At 39.2% G+C, this 24,838-nt stretch overlaps 1 protein-coding gene across 1 annotated transcript; it reads right to left on the bottom strand.

Moving 5' to 3' along the window:
- Positions 1–2,591: 2,591 nt before the first annotated feature.
- dmrt3a (doublesex and mab-3 related transcription factor 3a) lies at positions 2,592–24,465 on the bottom strand. Its single transcript, XM_059969957.1, has 2 exons — positions 23,372–24,465; positions 2,592–4,493 (listed from the first exon to the last, which is right to left on the bottom strand). Exons 1-2 carry the CDS (start codon positions 23,766–23,768, stop codon positions 3,541–3,543), a joined length of 1,350 nt encoding a protein of 449 aa, XP_059825940.1. The 5' UTR covers positions 23,769–24,465; the 3' UTR covers positions 2,592–3,540.
- Between the last annotated feature and the right edge of the window lie 373 nt (positions 24,466–24,838).

Genomic DNA, 24,838 nt, shown 5'->3' with positions numbered 1-24,838 from the left:
CAAAGATTAGTGGGAAGTTAGAGGACTGGGAAGCTTTTAAAAACCAACAGAAGGCAACTAAAAAGTCAAAAAAAAGGAAAAGATGAAACATATACAAAGCTAGCCAATGATATTAAAGAGGATACCAAAAGCTTCTTCAGATATATAAAGAGTAAAAGAATGACGAATGTAGACATAGGACCAGTGGAAAATTATACTGGAGAGGTAGTAATGGGGGACAAGGAAATGGTGGACAAACTGAATGAGTATTTTGCAACAGTCTTCACAGTGAAAGACACTATGAGTATGCCAGAGGTGCAAGAACGTCAGGAGGCAGAAGTAAGTGAAGTTGCTATTACTAGAGAGAAGGTGCTTGAGAAACTGAAAGGTCTGAAGGTAGATAAATCACCTGGACCAGATGGTGTACGCCCCAGTGTTCTGAAGGAGGTGACTGAAGAGATTGTGGAGGCGTTAGTAATGATCTTTCAAGAATCAATGGATTCTGGCATGATTCCAGAAGACTGGAAAATTGCAAATATCACTCCACTCTTCAAGAAGGGAGAGAAGCAGAAGAAAGGAAATTATAGGCCAGTTAGTCTGACCTCAGTGGTTAGGAAGAAGTTGGAGTGAATTGTTAAGGATGTGGTTTCAGGGTCCTTGGAATCACATGATAAAATAGGCCAAAGTCAGCATAGTTTCCTTAATGGAAAATCTTGCCAGAAAAACCTGTTTGAATACTTTGAAGAAATAGCAAGCAGGATAGACAAAGGTGAATCGGTGGATGTTTTTTACTTGAATATTTAGAAGGCCTTTAACAGGGTGCCACACATGAGGCTAATTAACAAATTAAGAGCCCATGGTATTACAGGAAAGATATTAGCATAGATAGTGCATTGGCAGATTGGTAGGAGGCAAAGAGCAGGAATAAAGGGTGCCTGTTCTGATTGGCTGTTAGTGACTACTGGTGTTCCACAGGGGTCTGTGTATGGACTGCTTTTTTTAACATTATATGTCAATGATTTGGACAAAGTAATATAGATGCCTTTGTGGCCAAGTTTGTGGATGATACAAAGAAACATGGAGGGACAGGTAGTGTTGAGGAAACAGAGCTGCTACAGAGGGAGTTAGACTGATTAGGAGAATAAGCAAGGAAGTTACAGATGGAATACAGTGTCAGGAAGTGTATGGTCATGCACTTTGGTAGAAGAAGTAAAAGTATAGACTGTTTTCTAAATGGAGAGAAAATACAAAAATCTGAGCTGTAAAGCAACTTGGGAGTCCTCGCGCAGGATTCCCTAAAGGTTAATTTGCAGGTTGAGTCAGTGGTGAGGAAGGCAACTGCAATGTTAGCATTCATTTTGAGAGGATTAGAATGTAAAAGCAAGGATATAATGTTAAGGTTTTACGAGGCACTGGTGAGCAGTTTTGGGCCCCTTATCTAAAAAAAGATTTGTGTACATTGCAGAGCATTCAAAGAAGGTTCACAAAAATGATTACAGCATTGAAAGGCTTTTCATTTGAGGAGCATTTGATGGCTCTGGACCTATACTCATTGGAATTCAGAAGAATGAGAGGGGACCTCATTGAAACCTATCAGATTTTGAAAGGCCTGAATAGAGTAGATTTAGAGAGGATGTTCAGTATAGTGGGAAAGTCTAAGACCAGAGCACACAGCCTCAGAATAGAGGGACGTCCATTTAGAACAGAGATGAGGAGGAATTTCTTTCGCCAGAGAGTGGTGAATCTGGAATTTGTTGCCACAGGTGGCTGTGGAAGCCATGTCACTGAGTATATTTAAGGCAGAGGTTGATAGTTTCTTAACTTCACTTGATAGTTTCTTAACTTGGGAGGAAGTGGGAGATGGGGCTGAGAGGGAAATGGATCAGCCATAAGACTTGATGGGCCAAATGGCCTAATTCTGCTCCTATATCTTATGGGCTTATGGTCTAAACCACCAAGAGCTTCCAATATTCTCTAATCTTCTTTTAGTACTACAGCACAGAAACAGATCCTTCTGCTGAATTGTTTCTGTGCTTAATCCCATCGACCTGAACCTGGACCATAGCCCTGTACACTCATCCCATTCATGTACTCCGAAACTCCTCTTAAATATTGAAAGCGAACCCACATCTACCATCTAGTAGCTTGTTTCACTCTCTCACCACCCTCTGAGTGAAGTTTCCCCTAACGTTCCCCTTAAGCATTTCACCCTTCACCCTTAGCCCATGACCTCTGGTTCTCATCTCAGCCAACCTCAGTGGAAAAAGCCCAATTGCATTTCCCATATCTATATCCCTCATAACTTTGAATATCTCTATCAAGTCTTCCTTCATTCTCCTATGCTCCAAGAATTAAAGTCCTAACCTTTTCCCTCTAGCTCAAGTTTGCTCTGTTTTCATCACTGGTGCTGCCTATTGTTTTCTCCTTGAGAATTTGACACTTGCTAGTGTAAGCTACCTTATGTCACCTATGTAAGTTCCTTATTCTCTACCGATAATACAATATGTCACAGTATTTGCATGGTTGATAAAATAGTTAGATTTTCTTCAGTGAATATTTTTAATATTTTGTAAATAACCACACAAACATTGAACTGTTAAGCATTTATTTAGTAAATGATTTCTTCCGAATTCATTGCAGTCTGTGTACACAAGCAATTACAGATGCTGGAGTGAGGAGCAGCATCTGTAGAGGCAAAAGGATGGTTGATGTTCGGGTTGCGACCCTGTATGAAGACCTTGCAGTCTGCACTGGCCATTTAGCTGAGAAAATATTAAACGCTGTTGATCAAGAGCTTAACAATTCAGCAGTTTAATTCTGACAGTGTAGCTTCACATGCCTGAATCTATTCTACCTCTGTAGAGCTATAAGTTTCATATTGTTTAAAGCTCTCCAAAATATAATGGATACTCATTGATCAGAAATCAACATACTGATTTTGATTTGAAGCTTGAAGCTTTATTTTAGTTCAGTTTGCTCAGAAAATAGTGGAGAGCAAAATTAAGCATTTCTATATGTTCAAATTGTGCATATCTCTAAACTCAACATTTACTGCTCTTGAGTGTAATTAGCATGATGAAGGTGGATCCATCCTTGTTATCAAAGATACCTTGTACACTCTTTTATTCTTATTGTAAATGAAGGTTATTTGAGAGCAATTACTGTCCTGAAAATGTGGACCTGATTTATGCCAAATGTAACAAATAAATCAACTGGATAGTGTAAATGACATTTTGTACAAATGAGTGCTTACATCTTTTTCATTTATTTGCATTTAAAATTTTGGGCGTGCTATAGGTACTTGTTCAAATGCCTATCTTTTTTGTTTGCAATCATGGTCACAGCATATAACATGCATTAGAAAGTGTAGCTACCAGTTATACATATTTTTCAACTAATACATCTAAGACATATAAACTGGATAACTATGTTTTATAATCCTTTGGCTATTCCTTTTGGGGATATTAAGTTGTGGATGGAGTTTCTGCTCCAAGTCTTCAATGGTAAATTCAAGTATTTTCCTTTTTATATTCTGTTTGGTGAGCATCAGCTACATATCATTTAAGAGGATGAGTTCAATATTCTAGAATCTGCAGAATCTGATCTCTCATCGTAGTCCTCCTCTGCATAAATGGATTGTTTGGTCACCATCGAGCAGCCTTCATCAGCAATTGAAAGCCTGGGGTCATTGGTAGGGTGAGACGGAAGGACTGGGGACCTGCGAAAAATGCCAGCTGAAGCATTTGGGAAAGGGGTAAGGTACTGGGATCTGAGCTGGTATTGTTGCTGAAGTGTCATGGTGTTCCACAGAGCAACATCATTTGATAGAAATGGACTTGCCTGGTTTCTGCTCAAGGTGTTCCTCAGAACCAGTGGGTAACGAGGAGGTTGAGGAAATTGGTGCTGTAGTGGCATGGTGAGTGGGCTTGACATGACATTGCCAGGATCATTAGAGAACCTCAAGGAATCTGGGACCCTAAAGGCTGACCCAACAGACCATTTAGAAGAGGCGACGGGATAGGACCCAAAAGCATGTTCAAAAAATGTCTGTCCATTAGATGAGAGGCTTAATACATCAGGGGCTTCTGAAGATCTATCAGGGCGACTAGACAGAAGAATTTCAATGGCACCAACAAGGTCACCTCCACAGCCTTTCAAAATGAGCTCAAGGACTGTAGGTTTGTGGTTTGGGAAAATCTTCTTCAGCACTTCTATAGGAGGTCTATTACCTTTTAAAGAAAAAGGTACTGGCACAGCTCCAGATAATCCTTCCATCAGTATTTGGCTCTGATCCAGATTACATTTGGAGCTCTCAGGAAGGGTTTCCAAGCTGTTGCTGCTCTTCTCAATAGGTAACCGTTCTTCTTCGACCACTGGCATTTCGGGACTGTCGGACGTGTAGCAATTCTTGTCTTTGACCATATCTGGTGAACTTAACTGTCGTGACAATTTGTCATTGTATGATTCCATGGTCTCATCTCTAATCTGGTCATCTAATCGTTCATCACTTGTATCTAAAATAAAAAAAGAAAGATTAGGCTGATGATAAACATATCATAATTATAAACATTACACCTAACTCTGTTGTAATTATCAATAGAAGTGATTGCCTGTTAATTTCCAATAGAACTTTCTTAAGTGGCCAGTCTATGTTCTTAAGAGACAGTGATGTCTGATTACTGCAGAGAGGTTACATGTGAATATGTTATTTTTCCCCAAAACTGTTTCTCATTTGAACTTAATAACATTTATGGGAACTTATTTATATGTATAGGGTGTCCATAATTCAGTCACACTAACCTGGGAAAGGCCTGTACATTTTCTAAGCTCAGGCTCTCACCAAGGAGCCGTTAACATTCAAATCAATGTACAAGGACATATAGCACACTGTTTTAAGATATTATTGAAGCTGTTAAATGACTGTTACTTTTATTTATCTTAATAACGTGTATAATAGCGCAAAAAAGCAACTGTTCCTTAACCTTTTGATATTGGCAATTAACAGAAGAATCTCAACTATAGCTTCATGCTACAAACTCTGAATATGTTAGTTTGGGAATGTTCAATCAGGTATTAGTATTTGAGAGCCAAAGAAGGATCTTTTAAATAGCCATTATTTTTGTAAATTTTGTAGTTATTAAATGTAACTAAACAACATTTATAAATCAACTTTCACTTACATATGTAAAATAAAATATAAAATATATAAAACATTGTTCTGGTGCCACGACAATCTCTTATTCAACATCACCAAAACCAAAGAGTTGATTATTGACTGCAGGAGGAAGAAGCTGAGGGTCCGTGAGCCAGTCCTCATCAGGAGAATGGAGGTGGAGAGGGTCCATGGCTTTAAACTCATTGGTGTCAATATATCGGGGGGGGGGGGGGGGTCTGTCTTGGAACTAACACATAAGTACCATCACAAAGAGGGCATAACAGCACATTGACTTTCTCAGAAGTTTATGTAGATTTGGCATTTCACCAGAACCTTTGACAAACTTGCATAGATGCACATGACTGGTTGCATCATGGCTTGGCATGAAAATGCCAATGCCCAAGAACAGAAAGTAAGGGACACAGCCCAGTCCAACACAAGAAACGGCCTCCCAACCATTGATTACATTTGCATGAAGCACTGCCACAGGAAAGCTGCATTCATCATGAAAGGCCTCCACCATCCAGGCCATGCCCTCTTCTCTCTACTATCATTAGTCAGGAGGTACAGAAGCCTTAGGTCCCACATGACCAGGTTCAACAACAGTTAATACCTTACAAACATCAGGTTCTGGAACCAGCATGGATAACTTCATCCACCTCACCTCTGAACTGATTTTACAATCTGCAAACACACTTTCAAAGACTCTTTATAATTTGTGTACTCAGTATTACTTTCATTTGCACAGTTGGTCTTTTTTTGCAGAATACTGTTTGTCAGTCTTCATCTGTTTTGCATAGATTTTAATACAACTCTATAGTTTTTTTAACTGTAGATGCCTGTTAGTAAATAAATCTCAAGGTAGCATATGGTTGTATATGCCTACTTTGATAACAAATTTACTTTGAAGTTTGAGCATCAACTTAGAAGACAGAAAGTGTTGGAAATACTCAACAGGTCAAGCTGCATTTGTGTGTGGATTCAGAAAAGATAGGCTCAGAGCTGAAAGGGATGCGAGTGGCAAGTTCCACTCAGAAATATCCAGGCTGATGCAGACCTGTTGGGCTCTGACACTTTGTTTCAGATAACTGATCCAGGAATGTTCTGAAAGTAATGAAACTCCAATCCAGATAACTCTGTGGTTCTAACAAATCCTATGGTAGCACTCAGTCAAACCACATAAGCTTTCACAGACAATGATAAGTACATATAACTGTCATGCTTCATCAAATTCAATATTTTGTAGATTACTTATCGATGTCAAATAAATGCAATTTATTTTACATCTTTAAAAGTTGTCGATATTCCGAACTCCTTCACAAACCACAGCATCCAATTTAACTTTGCATGGTCCTAATATTTCTGCCTGTATTTAATGGTTGATTATTCTGAGTAGGGCAGGCAGAGAATGCTTGCTGGCTTCTGAAAGTGCAGAAGCCCCTGTGTAGCCTGTGATTTCATATCATATGACAGTGCTGTTCTGTGCTCACTTGTCAAAATGGAAAGCCTTTAATTTCACCGATCTGGTCAAATATTTTGATATTTGTTTTTACTTCTATCTTAATCAGTCTTTGACCTGTCCTCCTAATGTATTTTTCAATGCAAAGTATTGGGATCTGATCTCCTTGGAGTATGAGATGCTCTCAGTATGAGTTACTTTTAACATGCACCATGCCATTATCTTAGAGCTCACAGGGAAAGAACATTTATAGCTTACACACACAAGATGCTGGAGGAGCTCAGCAGGTCAGGCAGCATCTATGGAAAAGAGTAAACTCAATGCTTTGGGCCGAGACCCTTCATCAGAACTGAAAGGATGGTGGGAGATGCCCAAATAAAAAAATGGGGTGAGGGGAAAGAGGCTAGCTGGATAGGTGAAGCCAGGTGACAAACATTTTAATTCTGATTTCCATTCCCATTCCGACATGTCAATCCATGGCCTCCTCTTATGTCAAGATGAAGCCATCCTCAGGGTGGAAGAACACCCTCTGGCACCCTCCTAATGATGGTATGAATATCGACTTCTCCTTCCAGTGAACAAAATTTCCCACCCCATCCTCCTCTATTCCCCACTCAGACCTTTTACTTCTTCTCACCTACCTATTACTACCTGGGTCTATTACCTATTACCTCGTCCTTCCCTTTCTCCTATGGCCCATTCTCCTCCTCTATCAGATACTCTTTTCTCCAGCCCTTGACATTTCCCAGCCACTCGGCTTCACCTATCACCTTCCAACTAGCCTCTTTCTCCCACCTCACCTCCCATCTTTCTATTCAGACATCTTCCCCTACCTTCTCAGTCCTGAGGAAGAATCTCAGCCCAAAATGAAGATTTTTTACTCTTTTCCACAGATGCAGCCTGACCTGCTGAGTTCCTCCAGCATTTTGTGTGTGTTGATTTGAATTTCCAGCATCTGCAGATTGTCTTGTGTTAGTGATTCATTCTGTACAGAGCGGAGTACCGTAGTCAAAACAATAAGGATATCCATATTTGAGAATTGTGGGCTGCTTACAACATTAAAGGGGAGTGTTATTCATTTTAATCCAGCACCAACATAAGCTGCAAAGACCAGGAACTCCAGGCAACACCTCTTTCTAACCTATCATATAAGCAATCTAAAAAATAGTTAAAATATCCTTTCCAATACCATTCACTTCACATTTGTTTCACTTAGCATTTTAGAACATTCTTATTTTTTTTCTCGATTGCCTTGACCAATCCGACTCAGGGAAAATGTTTGAGCACACAGAAAGATACATCAGTGAAAAATTAGAAAATAAATAATGTAAACATCCTAAAACCTTACATGTATTTCACTTTCAGCTTTCTAAGTAAATGTAAACCTGCTGAAAATTACATTGTTAGGGCAGGCAGACAGCAGCAATTTGGTCTTCGAGGCCTATGACGTTATTTTTGGCAGCAGAGGATTTGACAGTGTGGCCTAAACAGCAAGGGAGGAAACGGATGGTGGACATTACACCCAGATTAATATCTTAAAAGTAGCCAGCAAGTAGCAGATGATATTGTCCAATTAAATCATCATTCCAGGGGTGGCGAACCTCCGGCACATGTGACCAAGATGGCACATGCAAAATTCTGTCAACACGCAACATGCAGTGCCACCCCTTGATTCTTTAAACCCCACCCATAATAAAAAGATACATAATGCTTATCTTTACCACCAAAAGAAGCAGCAAATGAGTTTTTGCAACCTGAGAGCAGAGAGGTGCTTTCACAGCAAACATGCTGGCATGTTTCCAGCTTAATAATTCCAAGTCTACGTGGTGTTGAAGTCCTTACAGGACTTGTGGACTCATCAGTATTTGGATAGTACACAGTTGGGCCAGTTGGCATTGGCTTCATTCTGCTTTTATTTTATTTTTTGTCACACCGGCTATTCAGTGGTATTAATGATAAATACCACATGTAGTTTGGCACCTCGATGAATATTTATTTTTTCACAATAAACATATTATATTAGTAAAGCTATGTTATTTAAGTTCATCGATGAGAAATTTTTAGATTTTTCAGTTTGTTCAGAATGTCAGGTACCCCAGCAAAGAAACAAATGTCCAAATTGATAGAGAAGCAGAAAGATTTTGAGAGTGGTGGAGTGAAGATTCGACATGATTAAAAGTAGTAATAAAGCATTAATAAAGTAATAAAGCATTAATAAAGCATAGATAGGGTGGTGAAGAGGGCTTTTGGAACGCTGGCCTTTATAAATCAAAGCATTGAGTACAGAAGTTGGGATGTAATGCTAAAGTTGTACAAGGCATTGGTAAGGCCAAATTTGGAATATTGTGTGCAGTTCTGGTCACCGAATTATAGGAAGGATATCAATAAATTAGAGAGAGTGCAGAGACGATTTACTAGGATGTTACCTGGGTTTCAGCAATTAAGTTACAGAGAAAGGTTGAGCAAGTTAGGTCTCTATTCATTGGAGCGTAGAAGGTTGAGGGGGGATTTGATCGAGGTATTTAAAATTTTGAGAGGGATAGATAGAGTTGATGTGAACAGGCTGTTTCCATTGAGAGTAGGGGAGATTCAAACTAGAGGACATGATTTGAGAGTTAGGGGGCAGAAGTTTAAGGGAAACATGAGGGGGTATTTCTTTACTCAAAGAGTGATAGCTGTGTGGAATGAGCTTCCTGTAGAAGTAGTAGAGGCCAGTTCAGTTGTGTCATTTAAGGTAAAATTGGATAGGTATATGGACAGGAAAGGAGTGGAGGGTTATGGGCTGAGTGCGGGTAGGTGGGACTAGGTGAGATTAAGGGTTCGACACGGACTAGGAGGGCCAAGATGGCCTGTTTCCGTGCTGTGATTGTTATATGGTTATATGGTTATTATGCATCTTATGTTCCAAAATAGTGATGTATATATCAGCTACAATTACAACGTTATTTAGAAATAATGGTATTTTTCAATTGTCTTTTCAAAGATTGATATTGATCATTTTTAGCTTGTTTTCTACAGTATTTCATTTACTTCAATCTGTCTCTGTTACACTTTCATTAATAGTAAAGCCTACATGTAAATAAGCTACAGGACTCATCTTTTTTTCTTCAAAAAGTCAATAATTGCTGTTACTATTTCATTAATCAATGAAAATCTCTGCTCAAAATTGCCATGGCATGAGAGCAAATTTTTTAGATAATCTCTCAATTTGGCACCCCAGGTCTGGACAGTCTCATCTTTACCACCTTTGTTCTGAGGCTTCAATAGCAATCTTATTAAATCAGCCCCTTTACATTTAAACAACACACACAAAATGCTGGTGGAACACAGCAGGCCAGGCAGCATCTATAAGGAGAAGCACTGTCGACGTTTCGGGCCGAAACCCTCCGTCAGGACCTTTACATTTAAAACTAGATCTGTTATTCCATTCTCTTCGATATTAAAAGTATCGAATCCAGAATGAAGATAAAAGTTGAAAGGAATACTGTTAAGTGTAATCTGAAAAGAATGGTGTTAAGATTCACATCATAAATATTACTCTTCTATTTGCCTTTTAAATTGATGAACTTCCCATAGCATGAAAACCCTTTATCCAAGACATCCAACTCACTGTGTATAAATGAAAGATTTTTGGTACCAAAGGACAGTTTTTTAAGGAATTTAATTTATTTCATTTTATTCTGATTTTTCCATCATGCATCATCCATCAGCAGTTCAGTGGGATCCCGGAGAAAGTACATTTACGTGTTTTTTTCTGAAAATACCGCCAAACCTTTGCAGAAGTTTAAAGTTTAAGATGGGATAGCAAGGGTATGAAATGAAAATAGCCATAATTATCATCTTTATGCTTCATCACTATTCCACCTGATTTACTTACCTAAATGATGTGATCCCTATTTTGGTACCATTTAAAAAGTATATATTTAGTTTTACTATCCCGGTCATTAATACAGTACAGAAATTTACCGTAATGATCAGGGACTCCAACTGTTTTCCACCTATCGGAAACTCTCCAAGCACTATGTTAAACAACAGACACAACATGCCACAGTAACTCAGCATCATCATTTTATGCTGCCTGACCTGCTGAGTTCCTCCAGCATTATTTATTTATTGAGAAACGGCGTGGAATAGGCCCTTCAGGGCTTTTGAGCTGCGCCACTCAGCAATCCCCTAATTTTACCCCAGCCTAATCATGGGACAGTTTGCAATGATCAGTTAATCTACCAACTGGTACGTCTTTGGAGTGTGAAAGGAAACCGGAGCGCCCGGAGGAAACCCATACAGTCACGGGAAGAACAGGCAGCAGTGGGAATTGAACCCAGGTCACCTGTACTGTAAAGCGTTGTGCTAACCACTACACTCCCATGTTGCCTAATTTGTGTGTGTTGCTCTGGATTTGAAGCATCTGCAGAATCTCTTGTGTTTATGAAGTACTGATTTAAAGCAGATTTTAATTTTCAACCTACTCTGGACCTTTGTGCATTGGGTTTACTTTTCACAGTTGAGTAATGGAAATTTATTAAAAGCTATCTTACCGTCCTGGTAATCTATAGTATCTAATAAGCAGTGCCATCTGCTTGATCTGTAATGTACTTTCAACAGACAATATATTTTTGGTATTTCTATAGTTTTACTGCAAATATAATAAAAGCTACTTATTATAAAGGTTTAAAATAAGCTGGTATTGAAGACTTCTGTTGATGCAGTACCGTGCACCAGTGTATCCACAAACACTTTTGGCTATGAACAAAAGGGCAATGGTATAAAAACAGATGTGTTTTTTAAGAGAAAAGAAACAAAAATGTTTATTATTGATTTATTATTCTTATGACTACTACTACTATTTGTACTTAGTCTTTCTCCCATATAGAAATTCCTATGTTCCTCATAAAATCACTTGCATATGTCATGATTATAAAGCCTGCATTTGAATGAATAGAGTAATTATTTGCTACCAATATCCTGTCACAAGTCAGCTTTCTTCATCCACTATAGTTCGGTTTTGTGCCTTCGTGTTACTCTCTTTAACTACATTAATTTATACAATTTTCTAATTTTTTTCTACCATTTATAAGACTGCATTCCAATAAAATATGCCTATTATCATTTTACATTCCTAAAAGAAACCTTAACCAGATTACATAATTAAAAGAGGTAAAATTTCACCTATTAACTTGTCCTCACAAGATTCCCTTTCTCTAAAGAGTATGAAACAATAGTGAGGCCTCCAAATACCCTGCTTTTTAATTGCACAGCCCCCCAGATTTCACTTTTCCTATTCATGCAAGTGATTCACAATTTTCAATAATTTAATGCACTTTCTCACTTAAGCATTCATAACTGCAAGCACAGGTCTCAGTCTCTAATTCAAATACGGATTCTTGTTAATTGATCCTTCGGTTAATTGTGGCTGCCATTTATTTAGGATAACTCTTAAAGAACAAAAACTAATTAAGATAATAGCCCTTATGTATCTGGGGTGCTGTGCCACTCAATTGGGACAGGAGGCTGTTGCAAGTTTCATCATGTGAACTTGTGTGGCTGTTTGACCCTGCACTATGCTCAGAGCGAACAATTTTTAAATAGCATCAGTTGCATGTATTTGCATTCAAAAAGCAGTGACATTTGTCATTGATGGTTGCTGGAAAATAAGCAGTAAGACCATTTTGAATTGTCTTGCTCACTGCAGTTTCAAGCATTCAGGCGCAGAGATGCCAGAAATGGCCAGGAGTGAAAATTAAATGATACCACTACTTCAACAAGTTAAGATCTATGAAGATCTTGAAGGTATCAACAATTATCTTGAATTTTTACAATAAAAATGAACAGCTGGAGGATGCAATCATCAAAAGCATTGTATGAAGGCAGCCCATATCTGCACTAGGTGCCTGCGCAAATTTTCTCCATTTATAGTCAACCAAAAGAACACATCATGCTGGTTGTCTGTCAGACCTGATGATGACAGTGAACCCTGTGCAGGATATTTTTTAAAGTCATTGCAGTGTATCATGTGTAGGGATGTGCTGGGGGATGCCTACAAGTGTCAACATACACCCAGAGGGCACTTTATTAGATACACCTGTGCACCTGCTCAGTAATACAAATATTTAATCAGTAGCATCTCAATGCATAAAAGCATGCAGACAAGGTCAAAAGGTTCAGTTGTTCAGACCAAAAATGAGAATGGGGAAGAAATGTGATCTGAATGACTTTGACTGCGGAATGATTGCTCGTGCCAGTTTGAGTATCTCAGAAACTACAGATTTTTTGGAGTTTTCACACACAACATTCTTTAGAGTTTACAGAGAATGGTGTGAAGAACATAAAGCATCCAGTGAGCCACAGTTTTGTGGATGAAAGCGCCTTTTAATGAAAGAGGTCAGAGGAAAATGGCCAGAATGGTTCAAGCTAACAGGAAGGTGACAGCAACTCAGAAAACCATGTGTTACAATTGTGATGTGCAGAAGAATATCTCAGAACGTGTCAAACTTTGAAGTGGATGGGCTGGATTACAAACATACACTCAGTTGCCACTTTATTCAAGGACTCTTCATCTCATGTTCTGGGATTTATTGCTTATTTATTTTATTACTGTCTTTTTTATTTTGTTTCTTTTTCTATTTGCACACTTTGTTGTCTTTTACACTTTGGTCGTTTGTCTGTATTGCTGTCCTTCATTGATTCTATTGTGTATCTTTGTAATTGTTGTGAATACCCGCAAGAAAATTAATCTCAGGGATGTATTTCATGACATATTTGTACTCTGATAATAAATTTACTTTGAACTTTGTACAGGAGGTACCTAATATAGTTGCCACTAAGTGTAGGAAATCCCCAAGTTACTAACCCGAACCTGTACATCTTTGGAAAGTAGGAGCATTCGGAGGAAGCTCATGCAGTCACTGGGATACAGACTACCTACAGACTGTAGTGGGAGTTGAACCTGAGTTGCTGGCGTTGAACCTGAGTTGCATAACACTAACTACTACTCTGCTGTGACTGGAGCATAGAGTCTAAAATAAAGTACTGCTTTTCCAATGCTACTTTCTCTGCTGAATTCAAAATTTTAAAGGTTGACCATATCCAGATTCAAGATTTAAGAATGTTTAATGTCATTTCCAGTGAAAAGGAGAATTATATAATTGTTGCTCTGGGTCCAATGCATCATATGAAAAACAAACATACAATTACCGCCCAAACACATGATGAAGTATGATTACTTAATAGGAAAATATTTAATTATCTATAATAAAATCTCCTGTGAGTCGTAATTATTTTCAGCTCAACGCTACTAAAATAGAAAATAGTGATTGTGATTATTAGATTTGTTGTGGTATTTACAGAGTAAGTCAGGCAAACAGAATTGAAACATTTTTAATGTCTGCTTAAGCTTGAGAGTGTAAACAGTAGCAATGGAATTCATCTTATAAGAACAAAAGATAATGGGTGAAAAACTCATTGGTTGAGTGGTCAGCAAGCTGTCTTAGTGATAGACAAAACAGGGATTAAAAATTTATAAAGAAGTGACTGAGTTAAGTCTAAGGCAAAGACTAGGGAGTGAGATGGAATTAATAAACATGGAGTTTGCAGTGGGAGTGAAGACTTCTTGATATTAACTACGATAAAATTGTGACTCATCTAAGGCTTCAGATGTGCGGTTGTAAAGTAGAAATGCATGTAACACTTGTAAATAACAGAGATAACAGACGTGTGAATGCTGGTTTCAGTGAGTAAATGATGGAACGACATGTAAATGAAATTGGGGAGAGAGCCAAGAGGTAAAGAATCAGAATCAGGTTTAATATCACCGGCATATATCATGAAATTTGTTAACTTTACTTGAGCAGTACAATGAAATACATGATAAATAAAAACAGAGAAAAAAACTGTTACATTAAGTATAGATCTGTCTATTAAACAGTTAAGTTAAAATAAGTAGTGCAAAATAAAAACAGAAATAAAGAAGCAGTGAGGTAGTGGTCATGGGTTCAATGACCAGTCAGAAATCGGATGGCAGAGGGGAAGAAGCTGTTTCTGAATCTCTGAGCATAAGCCTTCAGGCTTCTGTACTTCCCAATGGTAACAATGAGAAAAGGGCATGTCCTGGGAGGTGAGAGTCCTTAATGATGGACTCCACCTTCCTAAAGCAATACTCATTGAATCAGCTGCTCCATTTATTTGAAGTTTCATAGAAAGTTATAAAAAAAGACTAACTACTGTTTAACTGAGTAACAAATTATGTATTTAACTGAAATACAAAACAAAGTAGAACACTGCCAATGCTACTACAGTACTATAAAACTGTGTATTAGTTCCTGATAGTTATTGACGGAGGAATTCATCCAGTGTACGCTGCTGTGTATCGGGTGTCCAGCTCTACTGAAGGGGCTTACCTTGCCCATTCTGGGGCAGTTCACTCGCCTTTGGTCCCCTCAGAAAATTCTGCTCTCACCTTCGGTTCCGAATAGCTGTTTGCATGTGGACAACTTTTACATTCTGGTACACCGCTTTAACGGGCGGGTGGAACCGGGTGAGGGTAGCCAGTTGGCCTCATATCCCGGTAAAGAAGAGACACGTCTGTCCTAGAGTGTGAAGCCAGCTCCAGAGGGCTGGGCAGATGAGATCAACAGTGAGATCCAAAGGGTAAGAAAGCAGTTCTGCAATGCTACATGGAGAGCGAAGGGAATGATAAGGCACAGAAGAAGCCATGGTTATCCACTGCAACCAGGTTTGTGATGACTGCTCATACCACTGGACCCGGACTTCCGAGGTCCAGAGATCGGAAACACGGTGAATTTCGCAGGCAGCCCCAGCACATCTTCAGTCCGTGTTGGTCGTTGATGCATTTCATTGTATGTTTCCATGCTTTGATGTGCATGTGGTAAATAAGCAAATCTTAATTTAACTATGTTTCTTGAGTTTTTTTTACATCATTCTCATGCAGTTCTATAGCATCTTAGTAAGTTACATAAATCTGCTTTAGATGTGCAATATACTGTAGACTAATCCTCAGCTAGAATTTTGATAGATTTCCTTAAGGTGCTCTTTCCACTGAATCTCGCATTGCTGATTTCATCTTTCCTGATCGTCTTATCATTAGTAGCACAATCTTTAACCAACTGACAATATACAGGCCGCTTGAAATGAAATAAACCACATGGAGAAGGAGAGGGGGAGAGGGAGGGAGGGGGAGAGAGAGAGAGAGAGAGAGAGAGAGAGAGAGAGAGAGAGAGAGAGAGTGAGAGAGAGAGAGAGATCATATCCTCTCAGGGGAGTTGGAGCTAGAAGTGATACCTGTAGAAGTAAGAGAAAAATAGAGCAATATCTCGTGTAAAGGTGAACAAGTAACTGAGGATTTATCATAGAAGAAATCAAATGAATGAATGCATTGAAAGGCAAATAAATGGTGGAAAAGGGACCTGGATGTGAGAAAAGAAAGTTTGCCTTACAGGAATTTAGGAGAGTTAAGACGTTGCAGCCTTCCTTTTTGCAGGAGGTTGCATGCAGTCTGAAAATAATTTTATCATAAGCAGCGGAGTTTACACTTTTGAGAAGCGCCATTAAAAATATACTGGCATGTTGCAATCTAGGTATTTACTTCATACTGGAAGTTAAATGTCATTTATGTTAGAAAGGACTTTGTGCATTTTGGGATAACTGCACAAATAGTACTTTGTCCTAAAAGCTATAAATTAAAAAAAAAATTGATAATAACATATAACGGCCATTAACACAGTGTAGTTATTCGATGATGGGATTTTGAGAATTCGCTTCCTTGTAAAAAAAAGTGGCAACAAATGTGGAAATTTTCTTAACCAATTTTATGAAACTTAGAATCTACAATTAGAAACTAACATTCAAACAAGGAATTCTACCAGGTTAGCATTTGTCAGTCAATTAGTTAATTTACCAGAATTTAATAACCTATCCTTTCAATATAAATAGATATTGGTTCACAGAGATAAAGTTTTGCGTCCTAATGCTTTTTTGATATTACGCCTCATAACCCAGAACAGAATAACAGTCTGTTAACTTGAGTGGTCACGTTGCAAAAGATGTGAGGGGCACTTTTGTTTAGATAGGTGTATGTCCAAGTATCAATTTAAAATGTGGAGAAACTATAGTTAAATTAACCATTAAGAGTCACAATGGGAACGCAATACTTTGGATTATAACAAATGATCCAGTCATTTACTAGTTGGCTGAAAGGGAATCCTTTGGCTTTAGTTAATGGATACTCCTGAGAAATTATAATAACCAGATTTACATGTTTAACCCAGATATCAAGGTAGCTCTCTGAAAGTCTATTAAACTATAAGATTAAATTCTTGAGTATGACATTGGCTAAATTTTTTAAAGAGTCTATTTTCAAACAGACATTTTGTACCAAATAAAAAAGACTTTTTTGTAGAAACTTTTTGCTCATTTCTACTTTCTGTAAGCTGATGAAAATGGTGTAAGAAAAAGTCTTGTGTTATAATCAAAGCGATGTCTTCTCATTTTCATTTCTCCCTTTTGAAGGAATAACCTGTTCGCCTCTCTGGAAGCCACTGAAAATGAGATCAGCCCCGCACATGTTTTACCTCTATGCAATACAACTGGATTTATTTACAAATATGAGTTACATTTTCACAGAATATTTAACACGTTTAACATTGCTTGCTCTCAACTTTGTGAGCGGTTTATATATTGCATCTTCTGTAAGTAATCGTTACGTATTTCAAAATTTCACGTTTGATTGGAATGTTAGTTATTTCGTCTTATTCCAATTCTGTAATAAACTCTGTTCGGTTTCAAAACTGAATACAGCTTTTGAACAAAATAACCAACGGGCCCCTAGCCATTTCGATCTACAGCCGAACCACAAATCAAACGAGTCTGAAATTGCACCAGTAAACGCGGGATTTGTCGCGTTTGGTTCATGTTGATTTTCCCTCAGTTCTGTTTGACAAGTGAACAAGTGAGAAACTAATTGTGTTTAGTACAATAAATTTGTTAAATATGAGCGATGCCCGGATGCTTTAAACTAAATTAATATAGCAATCGGTAGAACTTCGAATGCCCAAAGATTGTTTGAAAAAAATATTCTTTTTAAAAATCATGCCGAAAATTCCCCGACTGGGATTTACTTGGCGATCACATTTTGATTCCAGAAACACACTGCCAGGCTAACTTTTACAATAAAATAGTGGTAAGGTGAGTGATGCTTGGGTATGGGAGGAGAATGTCGGATAAAATTAGAGAGAGGTCTTGTGATATTCGAGAGACGAAGGTGTAAGGATGTGAAGTTAATTGGGCAATTTTAAATATTAAAAAATAAGCCTATTAAATCTGGATAAAGGTGCGCTGGGTCACTCCCCGTGTCGTTGACTTTTCGAGAAAGCAACATTTATGAAACAGTGCGGAAACGCCAGGGCATTGTGATTGATGAGGAGTTGGTCCTGTTTCTTTCTCTCTCTCTTTGTAAAGCCGTTAAGAAAATGCTGACTACTTGGCAAATCGCACTACAGTACATCAATGCGGATATCATTGTATTCCACACAACTCGCCTGTTGCTTGGTAACATTTTCAGTGCTGTTTGACCTTCCTTGAAGAAGTCATTGTTATCCTATTTCGATTGAATCTGGTCCCATTAGATTGCGGTAATTTGTTAAGAGTCTTGCAATATAGCGCGATTATTAATCATCCGCTCAAATCCAATACAGTGCCATACGTCTCATTTGTTCTCCAGCAAAGGTGCTGAAGTCTGCCCGTTGTAATCGGGCCAGTGTTTCATTTTTAAATTAAGTGCTTTTTGGAACAATCAATAAATCCTTCACCTCCACAGCCGTCCCAAAACCATCATAAATTTTCACAACTGTTTGTGCGCCTATAAATCAAATTACTTATAAATTATAATCCCGTCGCAACATTCCACCGTAGATTCGAAGAGACTTTCACAATTTAAATTGTGTTATTATAAATCTCTTTCCCTGCCGGATACATAGGACAAAATTTGACAAAGAATCGCCGTTTACGTGTATCCTCTTCTGGAAACACAAATTTAGGGGATAATGTTTAATCTTGGTAACTTTAATATAAATATTATGATTTTAATATTTATTCTCTCAGCTGTGTCCAGATTAACATAAAATATAAAATGCGTGAATTGTAAAATCTTTAATCTGATAGAATTTAAATTTATTTTCGAAGAAAAAATCATATGGTCTTGAACAACGGATATTAATGGAAATTAAAGCAAAGCCTCTCGGTTCCGAAGTTCCATAGGTTTAATTATAGCTGAGACATAAAAATAGGAAGCATTGACTAAAGATTCTGCAAGCTATCTCGTGCTGCTGGAGAGAGAAAAAAACGCGCTGGCATTTCCCATAGCCTCACCTGGCTAATATTTCTAAAATACAAAACACCTGACGGGATGGTGTTTATTTTATTACAGGTTGGCTAAACAAAACATCCTTATTCATCAGCCAACAGACTACAAATAAACGTTTCCACTCACATTTTATTCAATCCCAATTTGCCGCGGAATGGCTATTTACTTTAAATGATCGGAAATTTAAATATTTATAAAGATATTATGTCCACCCCTGTTCGTGCCAGAAGCAACGATGACTTGCTGCACACGGCAGTGGAAATAAATGTTATCTATGAACTTCAGCAGTGTTCGCGTCGACTATTTACTATTAGGTATAGTGTTCAAATCATCAGTCCAGTCCAGCTTTGGGTCTACGTAGATCCAAAGAGCAGTGGTAAATTCATTCTATGAAGTTATGCCTGAAATATTTAAGAACATCATAAAACTATTGCAAAAATAATAACTTAATGAAATTATTCCAATCGGATGCGGCCTCACCAGTCGAAAAGCAAACTCCCTCTACATTCAGATCAAACCGGTAAATAAACAACTCATAAAAAGTTCTATTCTAATTTTAGAAGGATCTTTGTTTTTCTTGAGTAATTGAAAATTACTAATAAAATATCTGGGTAAATATGTTCGATTAAATAATAATTTACGATAAAGCTGAATGCAAGAATATAAGAATGTAACTTTTGAATCGTCCGAGAAAGTTTCGGATTTGATTGTCAAACTTCGCATGGTGAATAGATTGTAACATTTATGTGAGAAATTTCTTAACAATCAACATCGGAACTAAACGGTGAAAAGACTAGCACTTGCGGACAAATGTGAAATCGACAAGCAGCATCCTTGCTGGAGGCAAGAAGCTTGCCTCATATCCAAATAAACCGATAAAGTCAAGCAATATTCTGCTCATTTAAATTAGCATCTTATTAATGTAAAATTTCCCTGTGAATTATCATTGATTGAGCGCTGAAAAGAATTATAATTTATTACCACAATATCTTATCTTTAGATTTTTCATGGAGGTATTGAATAGTACACATTACTAAACGATGAAGGCATTGTGGGAGCAGGCCCAAATGCTCGGACATTTGAAATAAATACCTTATTGACACAAGTATTTTATAGCAAATTTAAGACTTTTAATATGTAGTAACTGTTATAATGTAGGGATTGCGGTTTCCGCATAAAATCTTGTAAACAGCAATGCGATAGTGACCCCAAAATCCGTTTAAGTGTAATATAAATATTTACCGGACACCTGGGAGAACAAAAACAAAAACAAAATCAGCAGCTGCCGGAAGTTTGAAATAGAAGCAAAAAACTGCTGCCTGATCTGTTGAGATTTCCCGGCATTTTCTTTTTTACCTAATAGAAACCCCACGTCTTCTAACTTTCACCAGAAGTGGGGTTGCCTTTTTAATAACAAACGCCTCCAGCAATGTATTGCTGTCTGTGTTCTGTTCTGTTCCGAAGTCCTGGCCTAAATTTTGAGTTTAATGCTGCAGAATGGGACCCGAACTGTAAATTTCCCACAGCTGACGCCAAGTATCTTTGATGATATTTCCACTTAGATTCACTTTTCCCTGTCGTTCCCTGAATAATGTTTCACAACACTATCGCCAGACAACAGAGGCAAAACAAAATGTTAATTGGAATTGCTCTAATTGTTTAAGCTTAATTTGAAATTCGTAAGCAGTCCTCTTCGTTTTTAACCATGACGTTTGGACATTTACTTTTCAGTATAATTTAGTACAGATGCAACAATCTGAACGTGAGCAGTTCCCAAACAACCTCCCCCTCCCCGGTTGGAGTTAATTTCTGAGTGAATGGATAACATATGGGGGGGGGGTGGTCCCAAAAATCCAGCCATAGTTCTGAAAGTTTTGCATAGAGTTTAATCTTCGTACTAACGTCATAATCATACACAGTGCACATGTGTAGCAACTGGCACCGCAGTTTCTGCTTATTTCACGCTGATTACGGTTTTTAAAGAAGTTACCAGCTCACAATCCGCATCAGCTCTAAGCGGTTCCGTGTAGTCTCATGCTTACGTCACTCCATGACCTGCTCTGACATTCAAACATCGGCGATGTAACCATAGACGGATTTCAAATGATACTAGAAGCTCTTTTTTTAGTTTTAGTTTCGGGCAAGATGACCGGAATAGTTGGACCTGACCCGAATGCGCGTTTAAAATCCAATGCCCTCTAAAGGAATGCGGTCATGGAAACCGAGTACAACTTGCACTGAATGCAGGGCACATGATTCAGCCCGGACCCTGGCCATTCCTGGCGTTTACACCGTACACAGGCCTTTCCGCTGGGAAACAGCAGGGCGCCCGCGTTTTGGACGTTTTTCTACACATATATGCCATTGAAGAAAATAATCATCTTCGTAAATCGTTAAATTATTCAACAGTTAAAGGTATAATGAAATGCAAATAAGTGGCCTATAATGAAGAGGCGTTTTAAAAAGGCCGTAAATCAAATTTTTAGAAAACTAACTATATCGGCCGTTGCACAGATTTTTGTTTCCCTTTTAGAAAAGAAAGGATTCTGGTGGAAGTGCTACAATTCTTTGGGCTATGTAAAGTTTAATCATTGGTAGGATGATTACGACCAGAAATGTGCACAATCTGCAGCCAAAATTCGCTGCTAAAAATCGGTAGGAATATTGATAAAGTCGTTTTCCTTTACGAAATAATCACTGTTATCGAATTAGCAGAATCTAATTCTGCTCATATATCTTATGATCTGAACACATTTCATTTACATCCAATCTGTAACTAATGTCTTATAGCGAAACACTTTTTTAGCGTGTGTAATATATTTTCCTTGATGGGCAAATTTGTACAGATGTTTCACCAATGCACGCTGAGATAAATGATAATTCTATAAATAATATTATCGAAACTTAAGCCGATATTGCGTATTCCTGGAGACCGGGGCATAACAATCCCAATGGATTATGGGGGGGGGGTTGAGACGAAAATTCACACAACACCAGAATTAACGGGATATTATTGGTAAAGATTGATTCTGTAGGTGGAATCATCTTTAGAAGAATATTTAATCGAAATAACACACGGATGAAACGCACAAAACAGTTTTATAGGAAACGGACAGCTTATTCCCCAACAGAAGTATCAATGTTATTTCAGTAGTTATAACAGTGTCAAAATATAAGACATTTTATTTTCTAAATAATAATAATAATAATAATAATGTCCAAGTACTGGACCCAAATTTGCCTAACCGTATCTTGTGAATAGTGTGCATGAGAATAAGAGGACTGCAGCTACTGGCAATCTGCTGTTGGAACTCAATAGGTGCGGGATTAAGAACAACCATATCCATGGAAAGAGAAATAGTTAATGCTTCAGTCAACCCCCCCCCCCACACCCCCCCACACACACACACACACACACACACACACACACACATCCAAAGAACTAAAGCGTTAATTTTGTCTCTATGTGCACAGATGCTGTCTGACCTGCCAAGTATTTCCAGCATTTTATCTTATGGATGCTGGAAATATTCGTGCTAAAATAACAGCGTTCCAAATAGTCTTTCTTCTACTAAATGTAAGAAGGAAATAAACGGGCTGACAATGTGAAAGAAGCCGGTGGATTTTTAACAAGAATGTTGGATGTTCAGCAGTTTGAATTGACAACTTCTTTTCATGTCTCGGGGATTTCATTCACGTGTATATTAGTAAAAACTAAAGCCCTGGTGTTACTTTGTACATAAACTAATAAACAATCACTGCATTTCGGGTTTGTAATCATATAAGAGTAATGCTGAACATTAAGATTTAGCTCTTCCAGATTATTGCAACGTCTATCATAAATTTGTGCAGAATATATAAGTTTTGACCATTCGCTTGGCAAATCTTTTTGTAATATTAGGTAAATTTGTTTATACAGTACGTGCAGAATTCCTACTTCAGGGTTCAGAGTCACGCCATAAAATAGAAATCGCAAAGCAACGAGAGGAAAGTTTCTAGCCCAACTTTCTATCTACCGTGTGATCCCTATTTAAAAGCGTATTGCCTACCTAGGAGAGAGCGACGTCTCCCGTCATTTTAAAGTTTGCCTTAATTCGTATAAGCAAGTCCGCCGGGTCAAAAGAGCTAATTAAAACATATTTTATTATTGGACCAGTAAGCTCTCTCCCACTCCTGGTCTCTGTGCGAGTTGCTAAAGTTGAGCCTGTTACTAGACACACATCCAAGCCCACAACACCCCGACAAGGGGCGTCCAGAATCACCTCGGCAAGTCATTCTAATATTACGGTTCGCTCTGCGGCTGAATTGAGTCGATGTCAAGAGTTGACGAAAGTAAAAGATATATAATATTTAGAATGGATTTTAAAGTGGAGTTGATTTCAATCGGAGTCAGCCCGCTTACCGGCCCTGGGCTCCGGGAGGCTGTGTGGTTGCTCGGGATCCCAGCGCAGCGCGCTCTCGCTGCTCTTGGCTTGCGAGTGCCGGGGCTCGGCAGCGCCAGGCGCCCCAGCCATGCCCTGCACGGCTCGGATGCTGTCCGGAATGAGGCTGCCGATGCATTCGTTGGCCTGCTGCCGCCGGAGAGCCACCTGCGCCGCCATCACCCGCTGCCTCTCGATGATCAAGATGCATTTCTCGCAGGTACAGTCCTTGAAGCGGCAGTAGCGCTTGTGTCCCTTCAGCCACGATAGGACGCCGTGGTTCCGGCAGCGGGCGCACTTAGGGGTCCTCTGCAGAGGGGGCCGGGGCTGGGACACGGGTCCAGCCATGTACATGTAGGGAGATCCGTAGGTATTCATCTCTCATGGGCCAGAGCCCAGCGATGCTCTCGAGCAGGTGCCTCGGCAAGGAAAATGGTTTTCCTGCTGGTTGCTTCGGTGTGGCTCCCAGCCTGGGGAGACGTGAACGATCAGCCCTTCATGCACCTTGCACTAGTATCAATAGCTGTGGGCTGTAGGCTGTCTTTGTCAGATAACTTGGAGCAGAAGCAGCGATCGGGTTTGAATCGATGCTGTTCCAACGACATCCGACCCCCGAGAGATTCTGGCACGGCGAAGAGTCTCTGGCACCGAGCGCTGCGACAGCGCAGGAACCGCTGCGGCTCAACCCAAGCTCACCATTCCCGCGGCGTGAGAGTGCAGCGGGGCGCCGTCACTTTCGTTTTATTAGTCGGCGACCCACTCCATGCCCTGTGATCAGCTCGTTCCCCGCCACACTTCCACCATCGCCGTTGCCTTGAGTATGTGCAGAGACGCGGCGGTAACAACCGGAGGAGGAGGGGGTGGGGTGGGAGAGGGAGTTCGGCGCTCACTCACTCCCTCTTAATTAAATGATTAAAATCGAGCCCTGCCGAAGCATCCATCAGTGAATTGCGTTTTGAAGGGGGGCCCTGCCTCTTACGCCACATGTAACTGGAATCAATTCAGTCAGGCATGGTAACCTTGCCGCTTTCACAGCTTGTCAACTCACGCAGCCGTCTCTCCACCTGAGCTGACAACCTGCCTCCAGAGCCAACTCCTACTCACTTTTGACGAACGCCCTCATGCTTTCCTGCATTTTTGCCAGTTATCCGTGGCATGGCTGTGCTCGCATTGCTACCGGCCGCGACTCTGAATTTCCACAAGGGCTCAAAAGCAAACTCCACCCATCAACCTGGGGCCGGTATTCTGATAAAGGGGCCGCAATTACAGCCCGAAAGTCCTGCAGATGCTAGACATCTGAGGTAAAAACAAATTCAAAAAATCTACTGTGCTCAGCAGGGCAACATCTGTGGAGAGAGGACTGGAACTAATATTACAAGTAATTGACTTTTGAACCTTTCCCTGATATGGCACGTTTACGCCGTAGAGCAGCTTACATAACTAGATGG

This window comes from Hypanus sabinus, chromosome 5 (assembly GCF_030144855.1).
Source record: "Hypanus sabinus isolate sHypSab1 chromosome 5, sHypSab1.hap1, whole genome shotgun sequence".
NCBI classification, from domain to species: domain Eukaryota; kingdom Metazoa; phylum Chordata; class Chondrichthyes; order Myliobatiformes; family Dasyatidae; genus Hypanus; species Hypanus sabinus.
The sequence above is the reverse complement of the archived record's forward strand: the minus strand, read 5'-3'. Positions and strand labels throughout refer to the sequence as shown.

What these genes read in the sequence shown, in the direction of transcription:
- dmrt3a (XM_059969957.1), bottom strand. Translation starts at nt 23,768, where the DNA reads ATGAATACCTACGGATCTCCCTACATGTACATGGCTGGACCCGTGTCC. An exon ending in CCTCCCGGAGCCCAGGGCCG is followed by an intron (nt 4,494 to 23,371) that starts GTAAGCGGGCTG and finishes TTTTTATTTTAG; the next exon opens with ATACAAGTGATGAACGATTA.